General features: G+C 38.5%; 1 protein-coding gene across 1 annotated transcript; it reads left to right on the forward strand.

The window, feature by feature from the left end:
- The first annotated feature begins 3,997 nt into the window (after positions 1-3,997).
- On the forward strand, positions 3,998-21,428 carry LOC129241256 (forkhead box protein biniou). The gene is made up of 4 exons (XM_054877500.1): positions 3,998-5,166; positions 19,613-19,886; positions 19,959-20,358; positions 20,961-21,428. Exons 1-4 carry the CDS (start codon positions 4,094-4,096, stop codon positions 21,221-21,223), a joined length of 2,010 nt encoding a protein of 669 aa, XP_054733475.1. The 5' UTR covers positions 3,998-4,093; the 3' UTR covers positions 21,224-21,428.
- Positions 21,429-22,049: the final 621 nt, after the last annotated feature.

Here is a 22,049-nt window from a genome sequence, read left to right on the forward strand (position 1 = left end):
GTTGAATGCAAAGGTGCATACACACGTTCACACTCTCATGCGTAGGCATTGCCTTCTTTCGATTCGACAACAATTTAATATATGTATGTGTGTGTGTATGTCTGTACATAGATACATACTTATGTACGCAAGTGAATTCGCTGGTTGGTGATCTGTTGCTCTGCTGATTAGTAATCTACAGTTTCACGACGCTTTCCTGTAAAGTAGCGTTATTCCTTTGCTTAAATTAGCTCCACTCATACATATACATACATACACATGTATGCATATATGTATGTGTAGGTATACTCAAGTTTAAATATATCCATACATATTCAGGTTCATTATAGATTTCAATGAGACTTTTTAGTTTTATTGTTTTAATTTATTTACAAAATTATCAAATAAATAACTCGAAAATGTAAGCGTAAAAACATTATTGGAAAAATAAATAGATTTTTCAACGAGAAGAGAATTATCCTGTATGCGACATGAATATTTATGTATGTATAATATATTTGTGTGTATGTACTCGAGTGTATTGGGCGCTGCCGCCTATTTTGCACTTAGTGCCGTTCGGTTCTCACGAAGAATTACACCGTTGAACGCGCATTGCGTAATAGTTGTGGAGATCCGCTACCAAAATGTTAAGTGTTCTGTTCAGACGGTTCGAAAATGTCATTAAGATGTACTTTGACAATATGAATTGACTATTAAATGAGTGAGATTAGCTGGCTTTGATTTCGTTCTTTAAGGCACTTGATGTGTTCTATTAGGGCAAATAGCGAGTGGGACGCTTTTAGCTTCATAAATACACACACACACAAGGTGTTTGCTGATGATCAGGTGGGGATCGAGGGAGTTTCCGGGGCTAACAAAGACACACCTATTTTTACTGGTATATACATATGGTAATATATATATATATACATACATGTAGGAATCTTAAACGTCCAGTGTTCGTTGGGAACCCATGTGGTTAGATTTCACTTTTGAAGCTGTCATTTTTTGATATTTGCAAAGTAGGACCCACGCCACTAATAAAAATGGAACGATACACGCTTAAACAACGCATTGAAATTATTAAAATTCACTATAAAAATGGTGAAAATTTCGCAGAGACGGTTCGTAAAACTCGCACATTTTTGGGTCACCGTGAAGCACCTTGACGGACCGCAGTACAGAAATTGGTGAAAAAATTCGAACTCTTGGGACAAGTTAGTGATGTGAAGAATAAAACCCGTCCACGTCGCTCAAGAATAGCCGAAAATATTGCTGTTGTAGCCGAAAGTGTTGAAGAAAATCCAGGTTTGTCCATTCCTTGTCGTTCTTTGGAATTAGGCATTCCACAAACGTCTTTACACCGTATTTTGCATAAAGATTTGGGTTTTAACGCTTATGAAGTCCAGTTAACACAAGAAATCAAGCCGGCCGAACATCAACAACGTCGTGTTTTAGCTGATTGGGTCGTTGAAATGCATGAAAATTATCCGGAATTCCATTGAAAAATCATCTTGAGTGATGAGGCCCATTTCCATCTCGGTGGCTTCGTCAACAAGCAAAATTGACGGATCTGGGGCTCAGGAAATCTAAGAGTTATTGTTGAAAAGCCTCTCTATCCTCAAAGCGCGACTGTTTGGTGCGGTTTATGGTCCGGCGGAGTCATTGGACCTTTTTCGAAAATTAAGCTGGAGCAACAGTTACGGTGAATGGATTGCGCTATCGAGAGATGATTAACGATTTTTTTATGGCCGGAATTGGATGGTATTGATCTGGACAACTTTAATTTTCAAAAAGACGGCGCTACGTGCCACACAACCAACGAAACTATTGATCTTTTATCAAAATAACACCTCTTATTAGAAAACCCGTTATATGTATAATACAAACTTTCTAAAACTTGAATTTCGCATTTTATTTTTTTTTTCACCTATTTTTATTTTTTATTATGCACTGGCTTTTTCAACTAAAAATTTTTATAACTTTAAAAATAATTTTTTAGTGGTTTTTTATTTTTATTTTGCAATTTGGAATTTCACGCTGATGATATGAGGCCTGTTCATGTAAAAATTATCTAGTAACATAATTTCCGAGAATTCGCTCATAGAGAGAAAAATATCACTAAAAGTACATGAACGCAAAACCCATAACAATTTGTAAGTTTTGCGAACAGCTGTTTAAATTTTTGGTGGGAAAAATCACAAACTTTAAAAATTTTTCCAGTTAAGCTACCTCGCATTAAATTAAAAAAAAAAAAAAAAAATGCAAAATAATTTGTTACCCAAGAGCATTTCGTAGGTGTGAATCAGGTAAGAAACTGTGAATACATTTTACATATGGATATGTAAGCATACGATATATTTGCAGACCCAAATTTCCGAGTGCAAAGCATACAACAAATGGCTGGTGAAACTTTATACGAGACGGTAGTTTTTTATGAACACACCACCGAAAGAGATGAAGCTTCGCAAGAGGTTTTGCCTGTGGCTAGTGGCAGCAGCGATCAGAAATTTCCAGCCAAATATAATGCAATCCCACTATTACATTTGAAACCCATTATTGATTTTCTTTTTACGCGTTTATTCTCGGCAAAATGCTTCCGCGAGTTCGTAAACAATACTCTGGACTGAAATTTACCCAACTGGCAGATAGCTGATACCCGTGCATCAGCTGCGCGAGCGGTCTATGCAGTGGAAAATTCGAGTCAATTTGCAAAAATCAGTTCAAGCTACTTTTGCATTGAGAAAGGGAGACTGCCCAGAAATTTCACTTAATGGTTCCGAAATCCCCCAAAGCGATAGTGTTAAATATCTTGGAGTTAACCTTGATCGTAGATTAACCTGGAGTGTGCAAATCAAAAAAGAGAAAAAGCAATTTAAAATTAAAACCAAAAAGGTGTATTGGCTTTTGGATCGAAATACCCAAGTCAGTCGTGAAAACAACGTATGTATATAAAACTATATTAAAGTCTGTCTGGACTTAGCTATTCAACTTTGGGATACAGCAAGTAACTCAAAAATAGAAATTTTACAAAGATATCAATCGAAAACCCTACTAATGCCGAAATTCCCAAAAAATTTCGATGTATGTACATATGTATGTATGAATACTTATTATTATTGTTGTTGTTATTGCGTGCAATAGTATTATGACTATGGAGCTGTGGTATACTCTGACCGTGTATTGTGCTCTAAAAAACTATGTATGCATGTAAGTATGTAGGTTGGTAGATGAAGTCAAACATATATTTAAAACATTCATTGATAACCTTCTTTGTTGCTGCTCTTTACTCAATCCTCTGTACGAAAATTTTCTTTGGCGCACAGAACTCAAAGAAAGGCGCACATGTGTTGGCCCTATACAAACAAGAACAGCAACAACAAGAAGATATCCAAATGATCGCCACTTGAGTGCAATGTTCTGCACATACATAAATTTATACATACACACATGCACACATACAAAGTAATTAGTATTGTAGAATAGCCGCGTACGGATTGTATTTTATGCTCTTGTTTGCCAGCCAAATGTAAACAAAAGAGTTCAATGTGGGAGAATCATCGCTACCAACGTCGGCGCTGCCATTTTTCCTGCTGCCACTATCCAGCACCTCGACAGCGGCTCTGTGTAATTTCGTATGCAAACTCATTCGTCGTGCGCTCTGTGGCTGAAAAAAGGATGTGTGCGCCGTACACTCAGCAACCGATCGCTGGCGCGGCTGGCGTAATTGGAGCGTAACTAGTGCAAAGATTTTTAGGTAAAGATTCCGTTGATTCAATAGATTCAGTTGATCGAGAATAGCGTAAGAGAAAAGTACAAAATCGCGTAAATACTGTACGATCTACGCGCAATTAGTGAAAAAAAGAATTACCAAATGGAATATATGCAAATTTAAGAATATAACAACAAACATAACTCAGCATATTTTTACATATTCTATACGCCATTTGAAGAGTGGAAAGTGTTTATTTCACGCAAAAAGCATTAAAAATTTAAAATTTAAAATTAGTCACTTCAAACTCAGTTTATGAGCCCACTTGTGTTATAAGAATATAATTCGCCGCCTTTATTTTCCTAATGACTAACAGTTGTCGAGTGTAATAATACAAATAAAATGATAAAAAGCGAGGAAGTTATGGATTCAAACAGTCACTCGGCCAATCTTAATGGCCTGCATCACTCGTCACATTTACCTCATCACAGCAGCATTTATCGCAATCTGCCCTCGAACATCTTATCCACACCAAATTTCACACCTCTCACGTACAGTGAACAAACGTCTATGCTGCGCATGGCGCAGGAATCACCTGAACTGCAAGAGGAGAAGCCTGACCTCAATTATTTAGATCGCAAATATTATGCGACCATGATGACTCAACCGTCAGTTCATGTCTCAGAGGCCGCGTCATATGGTCTTACATCACTGCACACTATGTGTGCCTCACCGAATTCATCAAATGAAAATGGCATTGGCATGCTGATGCCGCCATCACCCAACTCATCACCACACAATGAAGGCATCAAAACGCCGTCGGATGTTGAGCTGCAGCATTATGCGGCTACACAAAATCGTGTTATTGCATCAAAAATGGTGGACTTGGGACAGCAAATGAATCCGCATTATACGCCCACCATAAAATATTGCACCAGTAATACCATTTTTAATACTTCAGAGTTTTTGCCACATAACGACAATGACCATCCGCCTCCGCCTTCAGCAATACCTGTATCCACGGATACAGGCTCAAATGATCTTTTGACGCAATCTTTGCAACGTATACAAAATGTCGGTATGCCCTCAGTGTCTAGTGCGTCAGGTGTTATAACCAGTTCTCATAGTGTTTCTGGGCAATTGTGTGCCACAACTGAGACGATGTCCTATTCGAATAGTTCGTCACCGGCTAAGTCGGTGCATAGTAATCACAGTGAAGGTGGTGCGTTGGGACAACAGCAATCCCAACAAACCCAACAACATAATCAGCAGCAACAACAACAACAGCAGCAGCAGCAGCAGTCAACTGCATCATCAACGCAGGAGCTCGCACCGCCTGATACGACGAAAAAATCCGGTGCCAGGCGACCGGAAAAACCCGCGTTAAGTTACATTAATATGATCGCGATGGCGATCAAGGAATCACCAACGGGGAAACTAACGCTTAGTGAGATCTATAGCTTCCTTCAGAAAAGGTAAGCAGATGTGGAATGGTTTAAATTAAAGAAGTCATTTACTATGAGGTTCAAAGGCGTGGTACATACATATAGTACATACATACATGCATACATACATACACACATACATACATGCGATCACAGAAATAGTATGACGCGCTTCCCCAAAGCCTCATATCTTCTATTTTGCATCTTGGGCGATACAAGTTTCGGTTTTGAATAAGTCAAATGTTACGATTTTTTTTCTTGAAGTAGTGATTTTTTGCTGTATGAGACACTTTGAGCGAGCAAAGAAATAGGTGCAGTAGTGCTAAGCCAATAAATTTATAAATATTTATTAATTTTTTGGAATAGAAAGTAAGTTTTAGCGGTAATTTTTAGGCTCGCGATGCGCGTGCCAAAATAGGCCAGAAATAGTCGATATGAGTAGCATCGACGCGTTTTGTTCCTAATATTAATAAAAATAAATAAATAATTGGCGCGTACACTTCTGTTAGGTGTTTGGCCGAGCTCCTCCTCCTATTTGTGGCGTGCGTCTTGATGTTGTTCCACAAATGGAGGGACCTACAGTTTCAAGCCGACTCCGAACGGCAGATATTTTTATGAGGCGCTTTTTCATGGCAGAAATACACTCGGAGGTTTGTCATTGCCTGCCGAGGGGCGACCGCTATTAGAAAAATGTTTTTATTAATTTTGCTTTCACCGAGATTCGAACCAACGACCTCTCTGTGAATTCCGAATGGTAATCACGCACCAACCCATTCGGCTACGGCGGCCGCCCAATATTAATACATATTATATTACAAAAATGGAACGTAATTCTCTATCACAAAAGTGGTATTTTGTGTCATCAATTACTGATTCAATATGGCACTAAATTCCCGTTTTGCAACACACCTTGAATACTAATTGCACTGTATTCCTGACATTTTGCCAAATATAATTAATTATTTCAATATGTCACTCTAAAATGTAAGCACAAAATAAGTGATGCAAACAAATCATCGAAAACAGAATTATTGGGGTAGTTATGGGTAATTGGATAAATTAATATTATTCGGTACAAAATGGGTAATTATCCAGTTATCCACATATCGCAAAATTCGTAATTTGTTTGATGGTAATAATCGTCCTCTTGAGTCGAACAACTCAAAAGTTGGTGAACAAACTTCAAGAAACCGATTTTGTCGAGGATAGAAAAAGAACTGGCAGACCTAAAACTTGGCGTTCTGTTCAGAATATTGCTGCCGTGGCGCAAAGTGTTGATGAATAACCTTCAACATCGATATCTCGGCATTGTCAATAATTAGGCATTCATGAATTGACTATCATCAAATGCGCCTCGCGTATAGACCCCCACGCACTGTTGACAATTATGATTTCGGGATTGTAAGAGCATTTGTTTATTTAGGAATCAGCATCAACACCGATAACAATGTCAGCCTTGAATCCAACGAAGAATCTTTCTTGTCAACAAGTACTACTTTGAAAAAAAAAAATTATAAATGTAAAGTTATCGCTGTTTGTGTGGAGCCCGTTTCTCCAGAAGTCCCTTGCGGGGATCATCACAAGTCCTTCTAGATTCATCTAAAATCAATCGGATACGAGAAATTAGTTTTATTATTAGATAATCTTGTGCCTGATCGAAACTTTTTTTCTTTCAAAATTAACAATATGGCGGCCTGAGGAAATATTTTTCAGATTTAATTGTTTAGAAAAAAATCGAAATTATTGAAAAAAATCCTTCGATCATCAGGTACGTGTTTTTTATGTTGATGAATGAAGATCCAGCGGTTCCCTCAGTTGGTTCATGGCATTCGAATGTGTAGAAACGTTCCGGCTTAGAAAGACCCGATTTACACGAGGAGACATCTGGAAGGGAAACATTTTGTTCGGGGGTGAAGGACGGTCGGGGAAGAGAGAAGGGATTTTGTCTCCCGTACTCGGCGACACGCTTTGCTCTTCTTATTCGTATTTCCAATCTTTCCAATTTTTGACAGTTGCTTCATTCGTTTTCTCCTTTTGTGGGAGAAGGTTCTGAGTTACGTGTTGGTTTTCAATCAAACGGAAGATAACAACGATGACAAACATCCGAACGCTGCTTGAGAAATGCACGATTATTTTTGCTAGTAAAGTAGGTATAATTTAAAATAGTTATGGGACATGTTTATGTTGATTTCTAATTTTTCCCTGCATTTCTAGATACTCAAGTTAATTTTAAGTTAATTATTTACATATGAAGTATTTTTAATTTAATTTTTTTTATTCAAGTATAAGAATTTATAAATATATTTCAATAAAAAAAAACAACAAATTATTTATTATTTGTTTGCAGTTTGCATTTTTCATTCATATATTTGTCGAACGCTCTCTGCTTTACATGTAAGCGCGTGCTAGAATACATCCGAACCAGACGATGCTAAAGTATTAAATGTCAAAATGTCGCGGAAACATTTTTACCCGTGTGAACGCGAATGAAACATCAAAAGAGAATTTCCAGTGTCTCCCTTCCAGATGTCTCCTCGTGTAAATCGGGTCAAAGTATTCAATGCGGTACCAACTGGTGGTAGTAGAGGAAGAGGAAGGCCTTCTCTGCGCGCCAGTCATAAAGAAGAATTGACTGTTTGACGGATTTTACCTGCAGACATGCTCATGGTGGCCAATTAAACTATGCCATGTTTTAGATATAATTGTTAAGATCTTTGAATATAAATAGTGAAGCCTGAAAGAATCTAAATTTTCACATGTTTTATTTTAAAACAATATCTAGGCGCGTGTTTTGAAATACCCTTTATTATTATTATACTTTTACAAATTACACTTAACAGAGCGACAATTTTTTCCCAAACTATGATGACGGTTAAAATAAACAGTTATACAAGCACAATCACCCGTTCTAAAGTTACTAAAGTAGAAAGTGTTCCGCATTATTTTGCGCTTTGCTGGAAATTAATTGACAATAACTTTAGAATATGAAATTCCTTTTTACTTTTTGTTGTTTTGATTTAGTTTACCATTCGGTTTGATGCGAGGGGTAAAAGTGAATGTAATCGGAGAAAAGAGCATTTGAAATTATAACTTTGATATTGGCAATAAAAGTTATCAGTAGTTTAAAAACATTATAAATATGCTAATGAATAGTAAAGTAGAATGACATTGCGAAGCAGCTTTCAGTTCATTTTTCGCTTGTCACACAAACATTGAATACATTTTTATTAACAATAATTTGAAGTTATAGCCAATACATATTCAGCGAGTTTTTTTTTTGACAAATACAGTTAAAATATGTACATATATTACGATGTGTAAAGAGAAAGTGAAAGAAGGAAGTTCGACCCCTAAGTGCCTTTACTTACATATGTCCATTTGGCTATTGAAAGGAGCAACAATATAAACGTTTTTTTTTATGAATGACTTTTGAACGGAGGAAACAAACCATTTCGCTCCTCCAGATTATTACGCAACGGTTGAAGCCCACGTGACTTTCTTTGATAAATTTTCTCATGTAGGTATGTACATACATGTTGGTCCAAAAGTTGCATGAAAATTAAAATTTTAAATTTTTGGTGGGCGGAGTTAGTGGTTGTATAACGAGTTGGAACGTGTACAGGCAGATTGTACAACCCTACTTTGTTTGCATTTTACTTTTTAGTTATTTACACAGAAAATAAATTAAACACAAATAAAAAATAATAATTTAATAAAAAAATTTTAATGTTTTTTTTTTAATAAAAAATACAAATTTTTTAATGGTTTTTTAGAACAATAATTGATGAAATTTTTATTTTATTTATCTTTAAGTATAGGTATATATTATTTTTTTTCGATTTTTTAAATAAAAAAAAATTGATTTAATGATTTTTTAAAATATAAATAATGTTTAAAAAATAAAAAAAATTTTTTTTTTAAATTAAAAAATCGAAAAGAAAACATATATAATAAATAAATATATACTAAATGATAAAAAAATAAATAAAATAAAATTTCATCAATTATTACTATTGAACAAATTCCACTTGATTCCAGTATTTTGCGAAACGTTCAACACTACAAATATGAGAATAATAAAGTTGAACAACGCCTTGTATATCATGTTAGAACATGTGTACTAATCAGCCGTCCACCTCATTGCACAACGTGTTGATTCAACGGTTAAAACATGTATACTCTACATAATGGCAGCTCCTTCCTCATTTCGACGGAAATGGGGACTGATGATGCTGCCGAAGATCGACGGACTTCCTGAACAAATTTTTATTATTTTTTTTCAAAGTAAATTTCCACTATTTGGATCGTTTTTCTGGCGTTAAACGATTCATAAAGACTTGCCAAATCTTTTCTGTTCACACATTTTGTTATTCGCAGCTATCATAGTTAACGATATCGGTAGTTCTCATAGAGCTAAAAAAACCGATATATATTTAAAGACGAAAACAAAAACATTTCTAGAAAAATAATAAAATATTTCTAAGAAAAATGAATGGAAAACATAAATATTTTCTTGATATTCTAGCCAACATTTGATTAATATTGCATATCATTTAATACAGCAACACTTAAATGTTCTGACAGAACTTTTCCTATTTTTTTAGCGAAGCCCAGGGTTGGCATTTCAAGGATTATTAGGTGTTGATCTAATTCGAAAACGGCAGAAAGCTTAGCTTGATGTAGATAGCTTACAATGACCATTTCAGAAGTTAGGTAGGTAGTTAGGTGAAATGATTGTAGTGCCGGTCTGGTACTCCTCAAGTAGCACTAAAGCGCCGTTTTGATACCACTATGACACCTTCAACAGGCAGATATCTACAGCCAGCCAGAGCTGTTGATGTAATTGAGGAGGTCGATTGGATTCGGAAAAATATGGTGTTAACTGCCGGAAAATGCTACCATTCCCTTGAGAGATTGCCTCCAGAGGCCAATTTCTTTTAACCTGATTGCACTTTGAGCTGCGATGGAAATAACGAAAAAGTCGATGGGAAGTAAGCGCAAAAGGACAGGGATCAGGGCAGCACTGGGGCAAGTTTTACATGCTCCGGTGATGCCAATGCATGCAGTCCTTTGCATCCTCCCCAGTTTAATGTTATTAAATTTTGGTCCCACGAGTATGCACAGAAGGAAATGGTCCGCCGCGGCGGAGCCGGTATACCGCGATAAGGCACTTGCTATAACCGACCTTGCCTGGGCATCAAAGGGGATCGTTAACGACTCCAAAAGAATGCGCCTAAGAGCAGATTGAGTCTCTGTTGAGTTACAATCACTTGCACGTGGAGCCAAACCCGAATTGCGGAATGACACACAAGCACGACAAGCAAATGCAAAATTATGCACTGTTAGGTGGTTGAACGCTCCAACGGCGACAGTGTTCCCATCGTCACCAAGCCGTTTCTGTTTCGCTCAGCCTCCTATCGTTGAGTTAACTCATAAATAACAGGCTGAGGTGTGGTTTTTAGTCGCCTCTTAGGACAGGCATCCGTTACCTCGGGCAAATTCAATCCCCTAACCCGCAGGGGGAAAAGTTACAGAGGGGAAAATTAATTTTAGATAACTGCACACTTTCTGTGTAGATTTCCTCCACTCTGGGTGGGCTCAAGTACAATTCGCTGCGGGATTTTTACAACCACCTTTTCAACTGAGCTGATTTGCTGTAACATAGTCATGGAGGACCAATGACAAGGTATTGAGTCTTCTTTTCACCAACTTAACCTAACCTAACTTTTCAAATTGATTTATGTTCTGATCTTTTCAAATTTACTTTTCAAAACTGGTTACTGAAAATGAGAAAATAACTTCCATACAAACTTTCACACTATTCGATTGTTAACACGAGAAAACATTTTTGTTAGCGAAATGATTTTGAAAAAGTAGTTTTCTCCCATGTCTCTCTCTCTTCCCTGGCATACAAATACTCATTTTTTTCGGTTTGGCTATTTTAGGTGGTTTTAGAAGGGGCAAAGCTTTGAATGCTTGATTTATGCTGAATATGTGCGATTTTCATTCTTCAGTATCTGCGGTTTAAGTTAGGAGAATAAAACAAGACTAATCATTTTCTTTCACTAATAAATTTACTGTCTTTCAAAAACACAATACTCTTTGAACGATATTCGCCCTCAATTGAAATTTAAGCTGAAAAAGCGTTTATTTTCACAAGAATTTGAGTGGGTCCGAATTTGAAGCTTTCATTGCTCTTCTCATGGGCTTTGTGTCAAGCATACAAGTTGGTACCAATTCACCCCAGCATATGATTGTGCACGGTTCACATACATATGTACGTATTTATGTACACATACATACGTACGAGTATGTACACATACAAGCTTTCAAGCCTATAATAATTTCTCATATTCCTGAAATTAAAGCGAAACCAAGAAGTCGACTCGTGCGTTTACTTTTTTCGTTCGTGCCAATGCGTGCACTGACTGATGTCCCAGTCGTCTCTAGGTGGCAGTTGCCGTGTTTACTTAAATAAAATCTATAGTTCTAACAAAAACAAAAATTTAAGTTTATGTAAATTTCTGCTTTCCGTTGTGTTGTTTGTTGTTTTGATTGTTTATATTTGTGCATAAATATTTCTGGTTTGTCATAGGCGCTATGGGTGCCACTTCGCCCCAGTTCAGTTGTTTGTGTGGTCACTTCAAGTGTATTTACTTACATACATACATATATTTGGGTATAGATTCTTAATGACATTTAAAATCATGGCTTTGTTTATTAAATTTTGCTAAATAAGTTTTTATTGGTCAAAATCCAAGGCTTTTGTGGAGCTTTCATTGGAATCATTTTTTATGCGTGTACTCCATTTACGCTGAAATGTATTACTACGGATTTAGAGCCAGAGCAAGGCTTCAGCTTTGGAAATGATGTCACATTCTACAATTTATTGGAAGACTTACTCTTTGCAATAAACTAAAAATTATTTGAAAACATTAAAAGACATTTTCATAGAACTTTAAAAAGCAACCGGCCAATGGTTCACCTTTTATTAGTTACAGTGGCTCAATAAAGAACTCGGACATACATAGCATGCAGTTTCAATTTAAATTTTTTGTAAGAAATGCAAGTTAAATATTTTTATTTTTATATTTTTCCTTTGGGTATTCAAATAGGATTTTGAAAATAGTAATAATAATTTACGAATCCATTACCCTTCTTGTTATAAAAAATGTATCATGCAGCATTCGCGAAATTCGTGTCAAAAAAGAAGTCGGACATCTGGCATTATTGCGATTGTTTGGCCCTTTAAACCGGGGAATCCCATAATTGATTTGCTCTCGGTAGAATAGTGCAAAGAAAGAACTACTCGTAATAAATTTAAATAAAATTTCAGTCGTGTTTTTTGAATAAAAGTCCAAATTATAAACTTGGGTAGAAAGCGTGGACAAAGCTCAATTCAAATCAGAAATTTAATTATTAGTTATCACGAAAAGGGTAAAACCGTTTCGGAAGTCGCAGAAATAGTGGATAGACCCGTTCAACTGAATACGACGTGATAAAACGTTTCAAAGAAAGAAAATCCGTGAATAATAAGAAGTAATCGGGACGACCAAAACTGTTTTCGGATACAGATGAACGTTGGATAGTGCAACAAATTAACAAAAATCCAGCTCGCAACAGGCGCCGCCCAACACCTTAATATTAACCGGGAGGCAAAAAAAACGCCCATTGCTCTGTGAAAATTATATTCTAGGGATCAAAATAAGAAACTTCTGATGTCCCCCAATTTGGGTCGAACTTTTAGTGACTTTTGTGGGGAGGCAAAAAAATCGCCCATTGCTCTGTGAAAATCATACTCTAGGGATCAAAATAAGAAACTTTGCCGAAGGAACCATACCTCTAAAACGAATTCTGATGTCCCCCAATTTGGGTCGAACTTTTTAGTTTCTTTTCTCATGTAAAGGCCAAAAATGGTGATATTTTGAAATGATTGTATGGGGAACCCCCCAGTGGAGTTCCAGAGGGTGTGCCACTGGCATGGTTGGGTCGGCCGTCCAAAGTTAGTGTGGGTCGGTCATACATTTGGACTCGATTGGAGCACTCTAAATGGGTCAAAGTGGGATTTTTCGTTCGACCCAAATTGGGGGACATCAGAATTCGTTTTAGAGGTATGGTTCCTTCGGCAAAGTTTCTTATTTTGATCCCTAGAATACGATTTTCACAGAGCAATGAGCGATTTTTAAATCGACCCGCCCTAATGTATACCGTTGCGAAAAAATGATTATAACGGAAGAGTTGCACGAAAAAACCTTTCATCAACGAGATTTACCGATACAAAAGAATAAAGTTCGCAAAGCGTCATGGGGATAAGGATTTCGAGTGCTGGAATCACGTTTTATTTACAGATGAAAGCAAGTTTAACACATTTGGGTCAGATGGACAATCAAATGTGTGGAGAAGACCTAATGAATAGTTGCTGGGGAAAATGTACGTCCAACAATTAAACATGGGGGTGGGTCGATAATGGTATGGGGTTGGATATGTTAGATATGATACGGATATGTCCGCTGCTGGTATTAGAAATTTGTGCTTCATTAACGGCAATATAAACCACAAACAATTCCTAACAATTATGAAAGAAAATTTGGTCCAAAGTGCTGAAAAGTTGGGAATTAAGGGCAATTTCCAGTACTATCAAGACAACGATTCCAAGCATAAGGCAATTGATGCCCGTCTGTGGCTTATGTATAAACTACTTGAAACCCCTTCACAATCTCCAGACATCAATGTAATTGAAATCTGTGGCAATTTTCAATGCAAAAGCCAAAGTCGTAAAGTTATTATTTATCCGGCAGCATTGGTTGCAATCGCCTATAGTTCACGATATTTTTAAAGTGGAGTTCGTGGAAGTCCCAAATAAAGGTTGTCAAAAAAGTCTTGCGGTATTTCCGCAAGCTTGTCTTTGCAAGCGCGTAGTTCTAGTTGTATTCGTCGCATCGGTTCACGCTAGAGCTTTTTGGAAAGCTCTTTTCACGTGCTAACACGTGTTTGATTAATTGTTGTTTGCTTTTAGTCGTTCGTGAGTTATAGCGTCGCAAACATGGAGCAAAAAAAAGAGAAAATACGGCATATTTTACAGTACTACTACGATAAAGGCAAAAATGCATCTCATACTGCCAATAAAATTTGTGCAGTTTATGGACCCGATACAGGTTCCATTTCCACCGCACAACGATGATTTCAACGTTTTCGTTCTGGTGCAGAGGTGATCGAAGATGCGCCACGGTCCGGAAGGCCTGTCGTCGAAAATTGCGATAAAATCGCTGAATTGATCGAAAGAGACCGGCATAGTAGCAACCGTAGCATCGGCCAAGAGCTGGGCATGAGTCATCAAACCGTTATAAACCATTTGAAGAAGCTTGGATTCAAAAAGAAGCTCGATGTATGGGTGCCACACGACTTGACGCAAAAAAACATTTTTGCCCGTATGGATGCATGCGAATCGCTTCTGAATCGCAACAAAATCGACCCGTTTTTGAAGCGGATGATGACTGGCGATGAAAAGTGGGTCACTTACGACAACGTGAAGCGCAAACGGTCGTGGTCGAAAAGCGGTGAAGTTGCCCAGACGGTGGCCAAGCCTGGATTGACGGCCAGGAAGGTTCTTCTGTGTGTTTGGTGGGATTGGCGGGGAATCATCCACTATGAGCTGCTCCCCTATGGCCAAACGCTCAATTCGGACCTGTACTGCCAACAACTGGACCGCTTGAATGCACCACTCATGCAGAAGAGGCCATCTTTGATAAACAGAGGCCGAATTGTCTTCCATCAGGACAACGCCAGGCCACACACATCTTTGGTGACGCGCCAGAAGCTCCGGGAGCTCGGATGGGAGGTTCTTTTGCATCCACCGTATAGTCCGGATCTCGCACCAAGTGATTACCACCTATTTCTGTCCATGGCGAACGAGCTTGGTAGTCGGAAGTTGTCCACAAGAGAGTCTTGTGAAAATTGGCTCCCCGAGTTTTTTGACAATAGGGAAGCGAGCTTCTATAAGAGGGGCATTATGAAGTTGGCATCTCGTTGGGAACTCGTCATCAAACAAAACGGCGCATATTTGACTTAAATCGCATTATTATAACCAATTTTATGAACAATTGAAAATTCAATAAAAATACCGCAAGACTTTTTTGACAACCTTAAGCTTCTTTGCCATACTTGAATATTGTGTGGATAATAAAAAGAGAAAATAAATGGGCAGACAAAGAGGACAAATCAGTGTTGAAGTGCGAAAATTAGTTATTCATCTTTACGAAAACTAAAAATCGCTTCGGGAAATATCGGCAATTGCAAATCGAAGCCGATCGACCGTGCACAGTACATCATAAAACGGAACAAAGAGTACCTATACATTGTGTTAAAAATAAATTAGAAGATGCAAATAACAAAATTTTCTCTCCGAGTGATGAACAATATATTCTACGGCAAGTCAAAAAGGATCCATTTTTAAGTGCACTGAAATTCACAACAATCGCCGAAAATGATTTCGGGGAAAATGTTGCCCACAGTTGTAGAAACATACTCAATAGGTTAGGTTAGGTTGACCTGGCTGGCTGAAAGCCATCACATAGACCTATTGATCCTTAATGTTACCAGATGGAGCTAGACCCTTACGTTCCTTTGTAGTAGACATCTTGTAATACGTCTGCGTCTTTTACGAATCTAAGTAAATTCTGAAGCTCTAACCCTGAGAGGCATTCTAACTTCTCATATTGTAAAGCTTCTAAGCATTTTAAACTGGTTCCAGCTAACGCAGAGAAAGAACATAGAAGGTGTTCTACGTTTCTCTCTCCTCCAGTTTATTGCGAAATCTGCAGCTATCGTTGTTTGTGATTCCTATTTTGTATGCGTGCGCCGCTAGCAAATTGTGGCCAGTCAGCATACCTACGATAGTGAGCGTATTATGAATCAGCTGTGTATCTTAGCATTTTAAAAGAAAAATTGACACTTTGTAAAGAAAAACTTGGTCTAGGGGAAGATTTGCATTTTTATCAGGACAATGGTCCGAAGCATGAAGCGTATAATGTACGATCGTGGTTGCTATACTATATAATAGCGCGCATGCCATAGATACACCAACCCAGAGTCCAGATTTAAACCTTATTGAGAACAGTGGAGTTATCTCGATGGGAAAGTTCGCCTGTACTCTCTCTGTACCAAAACTACGGACTCCAGTGCGTGATAGCGGCGCACTATCCAAATTCTTGTTTGCGTGTCCCAGTTATCCATTTTAATAAATTTTAAAGTTCAATCTGCAAATTAAAACAAAAATGGAACAGATAACTTAAAAAGAAAAGAAGTTATTCAATTTTTTTTTGGTAGCGGCTTTCATCAGCCACCCTGTATTTTGGCCCACTCGCGGACAATGGCTTTTTTCAGCCGCTCAAGATTGGTGAATCTTTAAATTCGGACCTTGCTCTCCAAAATGACGCAAAGCCATGTGAGGGCCATTGTGTGGATGTTATGAAGTTCGGAACGTTGTTTTTTAGTCATTCTTTGTTCACCTGAACCTTGTGAGACGGTGCCGAGTCCTGTTGAAACGTCCATGGTCAGCCACCGAAATGTTTGTCTGCCCACGGCTTCAAAGTAAATTCCAGAATACTTTCTCGATAATATTACGCATTTAACTTGACGCCAGGCTCGATGACAACGATTAGAGAGCGCCCATCTGCGGTTACAGCGGCCAAAACCATTACTGTGGCGGGTGCTGCCTCCTGGTGGCCAATCGATGACTCAGTTGGTCAAATAAACCCTATCGTTTTGGGAGTTTACGAATTGCTCAATTTGAAAAATTTTCTCGTTAAAGAACACAATGTTCGGAAATTGACCGCTTTCGGCCAAGCGAAGCAACTCCTTCGCTGTCTCAAGTCTGACTTTTTGCTGCTCTGGTGTGAGGTCATGTGCTTTTGATCTCGTAAGGCTTGACTTTGAGATCATTTTTCAATATGCGGCGGATGCTACAGTCAAATATTTTCAGTTGATTTGCTATTTGATTGGCACTTCGTCGGGGATTTCTCTCAAGTCGCTTCTTCACTTTTTGAACCATTTCACGTGGCGTTGCAGTCTTTTGATTACCACTTCCATGACGTTTCGCGATGCTACCAGTATCAATGTAACAAATAATGGTGCGATAAACACAAAATTTATTGACTTTAAGAAGCTCAAGCTCACGAACAATCGCTGGTTGTGATTTTTAGACTATTACGTTTTAAATCCATTATTTTTATTTTCGCGTTCACTCTCGGCAAAATGCTTCACCGCGCTTATAAACAATACTTTGGACTGTCTTTTAGCTAGTGATGCCCGTGCATCAGCTGCGTGAGCGGTCTAAAGTTGGTTACACTTTGAGTGCCTGACCCTGTAGTGAAAAAAGGTAGGCATAATTTATTAGCTTCAAGCCTCAACCTTGCACTAACGTTAAAATTTACCTTCTTTATATTTATTTGGATATAAATTCCTGAAAAATGTGTGTATCACGACCCTAACGTTAAAAAGGAACCATTTTCTTCGGTTATTTTTGGCGGCTATTTATGGCAGCTCGTCAAGAATGCTAAATTACCAGGTTTGCTATTTAGCTATGCCACCTCAATTGGGCGATTCTGCAACTCCTTCGCTGTCTCAAGTCTGACTTTTTGCTGCTCTGGTGTGAGGTCATGTGCTTTTGATCTCGTAAGGCTTGACTTTGAGATCATTTTTCAATATGCGGCGGATGCTACAGTCAAATATTTTCAGTTGATTTGCTATTTGATTGGCACTTCGTCGGGGATTTCTCTCAAGTCGCTTCTTCACTTTTTGAACCATTTCACGTGGCGCTGCAGTCTTTTGATAACCACTTCCATGACGTTTCGCAATGCTACCAGTATCAATGTGCGATAAACACAAAATTTATTGACTTTAAGAAGCTCACGCTCACGAACAATCGCTGGTTGTGATTTTTAGACTATTACGTTTTAAATCCATTATTTTTATTTTCGCGTTCACTCTCGGCAAAATGCTTCACCGCGCTTATAAACCATACTCTGGACTGTCATTCGTGCATCAGCTGCGCGAGCGGTCTGAAGTTGGTTACACTTCGAGTGCCCGACCCTGTACTGAAAAAAAGGTATTACCTCATAATTTATTAGCTTCAAGCATCAACCTTGCACTAACGCCAAAATTTACCTTCTTTATATTTATTTAGATATAAGTTCCTGCATGTGTGTATCACGACACTAACGTTAGAAAGGAACCGTGTTCTTCGGTTATTTTTGACGCCTATTTGTGACAGCTCGTCAAGAATGCTAAATTACCAGGTTTGCTATTTAGCAAAGGCAAAAAAAAAAATGGTGAGGGGCACTTTGGCTGCCACCTCAATTGGGCGATTCTGCAACCGATAACAGATAAGAACGACTCAACATGAGTGAAGACCAAGGCGAATTTGAGTACTGATTGTGGCGCCTTCCCAAAACAGTTAGTTTTTTCCATGATTTTAACAAGTCTGACGTCAGCTCCCTTCCCAAATCAAAACAAACACAAGGAGGAGAAAATATACAAGTTTGTGAAAATTCAGTGAATGGCTTGATAAAATTGGGATTTGTGAGATTTAAACTAAACAAACTTATGGAAAAAAAGTGCCGCATGTTAAATTGTGAAGCATAAATTAATATAAAGTCTCAAAATGTAGTTTCTGCAAGAGAATGTTTATCAATACTCGGCTTCACACAACGAACTAACTCACCCCAATCGTGGTGTTTGGTTGAAATTGAAATTTGAAAAGGTCGAGCCAAGAAGCACCAAGAGATTTGGTGTCTCCTAAAACACTCAGGCTAAAATGACCATTGTATTTAAAGCTCTGGAAAGAGGGTACATAGTCAAAGAGATAGAGATAGTTAGTCCTGTGAGAATTTTCCAGATTCTTTGGCAAACCTGTAGATATCTTCCAGTTTTAGAGAACGAATATTACTCATTCTTATGACATCGGAACCCAATACTCGTAGCCGTGCTCTAGCAAAGGCAGGACACTCACAGAGAAAGTGCTCAGTGTTATCCGCCTCCTCCAAGCACGACAGGCACATTGGGTCCTCAATGATTCCAATAGTGGTCATATGCTGACCCCAGGGGGTGTGCGCTGTAATGATACCGACCATCAACCGAACGTCTTTCCTTCCAAGTTTTAGTAGAAAGTTTGACAGTTTTCTGTTCCGACTTGTCACAAAACACTTTGCAGTTCTGCACTGTTCTAGACCGGACCAACGCTCTTTATGTAGATTGCCTACATAATCGCTGATCCAATTCATGATTCTTGCGGAACTGATTCCGATTATTGGCTCTGGCCCTTACTACCCATCCAGTTTTATTAGAAGATCCCATCTAATCGTATTCTTTCTATTCAGGCAAAGCAAAATTTTCGAGGCCAAAAATAAATGTATTTTATCTATTTATAAATATTATCAAAAATTAATATTGTATTTTTCTACTATGGCTGTCTTTATAGATTCGAATTCTTTCGTGGTTCATATGTGGGTTGGAAAAACTCTGTGCGCCACAATCTTAGCCTCAATGAGTGCTTCAAAAAGTTGCCGAAGGGTATGAGTGTCGGCAAACCCGGCAAAGGTAATTACTGGACAATCGACCAAAACTCCGCATACATGTTCGAAGATGAGGCCAGTTTACGCAGGCGACCGCGTGGTTATCGATCGAAACTCAAAGTAAAATCCTACCCGAACACAAACGGTTTTTATGCAACAACATCATATGACCCCGGCATGGTACGATTCATGAAAAAAATATATCCGATATACGAAATATAACACTAATAACATTATATTTGCTTTCCACAGGACAATGCCAATTTCTATGCCACACAACCGTATGGCACATATGACTACGCCACTAGCAGCGCCGCCGCCACTACACCCTTCACCGATGCTTGGAATTCACACGCTGCCCACACGCAAGCCACGCTGCCGCAGTACTCAAACATAGCCGCTGCCTCTTCGGTGCTGCACAGCAGCAACAACAGTGCCACACCGCCACTGGCGCACTCACTGACCTCGTCTGCGTTGATGAACGGCTCTGGCAGCCCCTCGCACGTCACTTCGGCGGCTCTTCAAAGCTCAAATCCTGGCATGGATTATGCGACAGCCACTATGGTGGCCGCCAATTATCCGTATGCAAGTACGGCAGGTGGTGGTGGGGTCGTAGGAGGAGGTGCTGGCGCCTCTTATAACCTTGATAATGGTGAGTTGTGGGGGAGGGGAAGAGTATGCATAATACACTGCATAATTTGATATGAAGTTGAGATGAGGCTGGATGTTGAGTGCTGCGCGCATATAATACACACACACACACATACTCGTATTAAGATATAAGTGGCAGCTAACTTCATGGCGATCGTGTCAATCAAACATCTAAAATGCATCTTAAGCGCCAGAGTAATCCATAAAATTGTTGCACAAGTGCCGCAGTAGTGAGGAAACGCAAGATTGATGATGCGTGCATATGTAATTTTACGAGTTTCATGTGTCGGCGCAGTTTGCAGGGGATGTTGCCAAACGCACTCCTTTAACGCATATATGCATGTACATATGTATGTGTGCGCATGTATGAGTATGCTTGTATGCACATATACGAGAATGTATTCGGTCTAGCAACTGAATGAAGATCGTTTAAAAGTCGAAAAATCTTGTTTGATGTAACCGGCGAATGTGTGAAATATTAAAACGGGGTTTTCTTTATGGCTGCAAGTCAACACTATTTTTAAGAATTTAAAGAAATATTTTATATTTGATTTTTTTTATTCTCGAAAATAACTCCTTCCGTATTTTTCTTTACCAATGCAGGTTTACGCTCAATGACTCTCTCGCACATGCATCAACAACAACAACATCATTCAGCGATGACGCCGCCACCGCCACCACTACCATCCAGCTCAACGTCAATGGGCAGTGCTACACTTATTGACCGGAAACCCATCTTTTTGCCCTCCATGGCACCACCCTCAACGGGTAATATGTCCACGCCTCCACTTCATCACCAACATTTGGTTGGAAGCACTAACGGCGGTAGTGGCGGCTACTATGAGCATATAAAGTTTTCAAACTAATGGCTGACTTAGAAAATTAAAATAAATATTAATTATTTACATATACATACATATGTATGTATTTAGAATTAGAGTAGAGCTTGTGACATCACGAATGGCAATGCACTAAACAGTCCCTAAAAGGGTAAATAATTGCTAGTTGAATTATAATTCCTTTCATTTTGTTTTGTTTGTTCTTATGAGTAGAATTTGATTTTTTAAGAAAAATGTGTAAGTTAAATTAAGTATAACGTGTGGAGTTTTAAATAAAATAGAAGAGAATATAATGAGGTGTCTAATGATCAGAAAGCATTCTGTTATTTGCATAAGGATGACTGGAACAACAACGGCCAAGTACACCAGACCAATAAGAAGCGTTCCCACGGCAGTCGGTTCTACATTACCGGAACGACCGAGATTTATATCCGGCAAAAAACTGTCAATCCAGCAGCATTCCTCGTATATGGGAATTTTTATGCTGATAAAACAACAACAACTAATAAGGAACGCCGAGATAGGGTTCATCGAAATAAACTGGGTAAAGGGTGACAGGCTGGTTTCAAACGGCATTAAGCCAGAGTTCATTGCCATCTTCACTCAAGAATGGTAGTGACGTCACACAGAACAGCGGTACGAGATGGGCGCCACCTTTGCATTCTGTACAAGTGTGTTTTGAGCGGTAGTAATTGAGATATTTGGCCTCTTCTTTTCGTCAAGTGGCGAATAGTTGAAGCAACTGCAAATGAATATACTCGTACATATATATACATACTATATGTATTTGCTGGCGACCTTTAGACAATCATGCTGTGTTTTTTTGCGATTAGACGCTGTTAGCTCTTCAATT

This window comes from Anastrepha obliqua, chromosome 3, assembly GCF_027943255.1.
Source record: "Anastrepha obliqua isolate idAnaObli1 chromosome 3, idAnaObli1_1.0, whole genome shotgun sequence".
NCBI classification, from domain to species: domain Eukaryota; kingdom Metazoa; phylum Arthropoda; class Insecta; order Diptera; family Tephritidae; genus Anastrepha; species Anastrepha obliqua.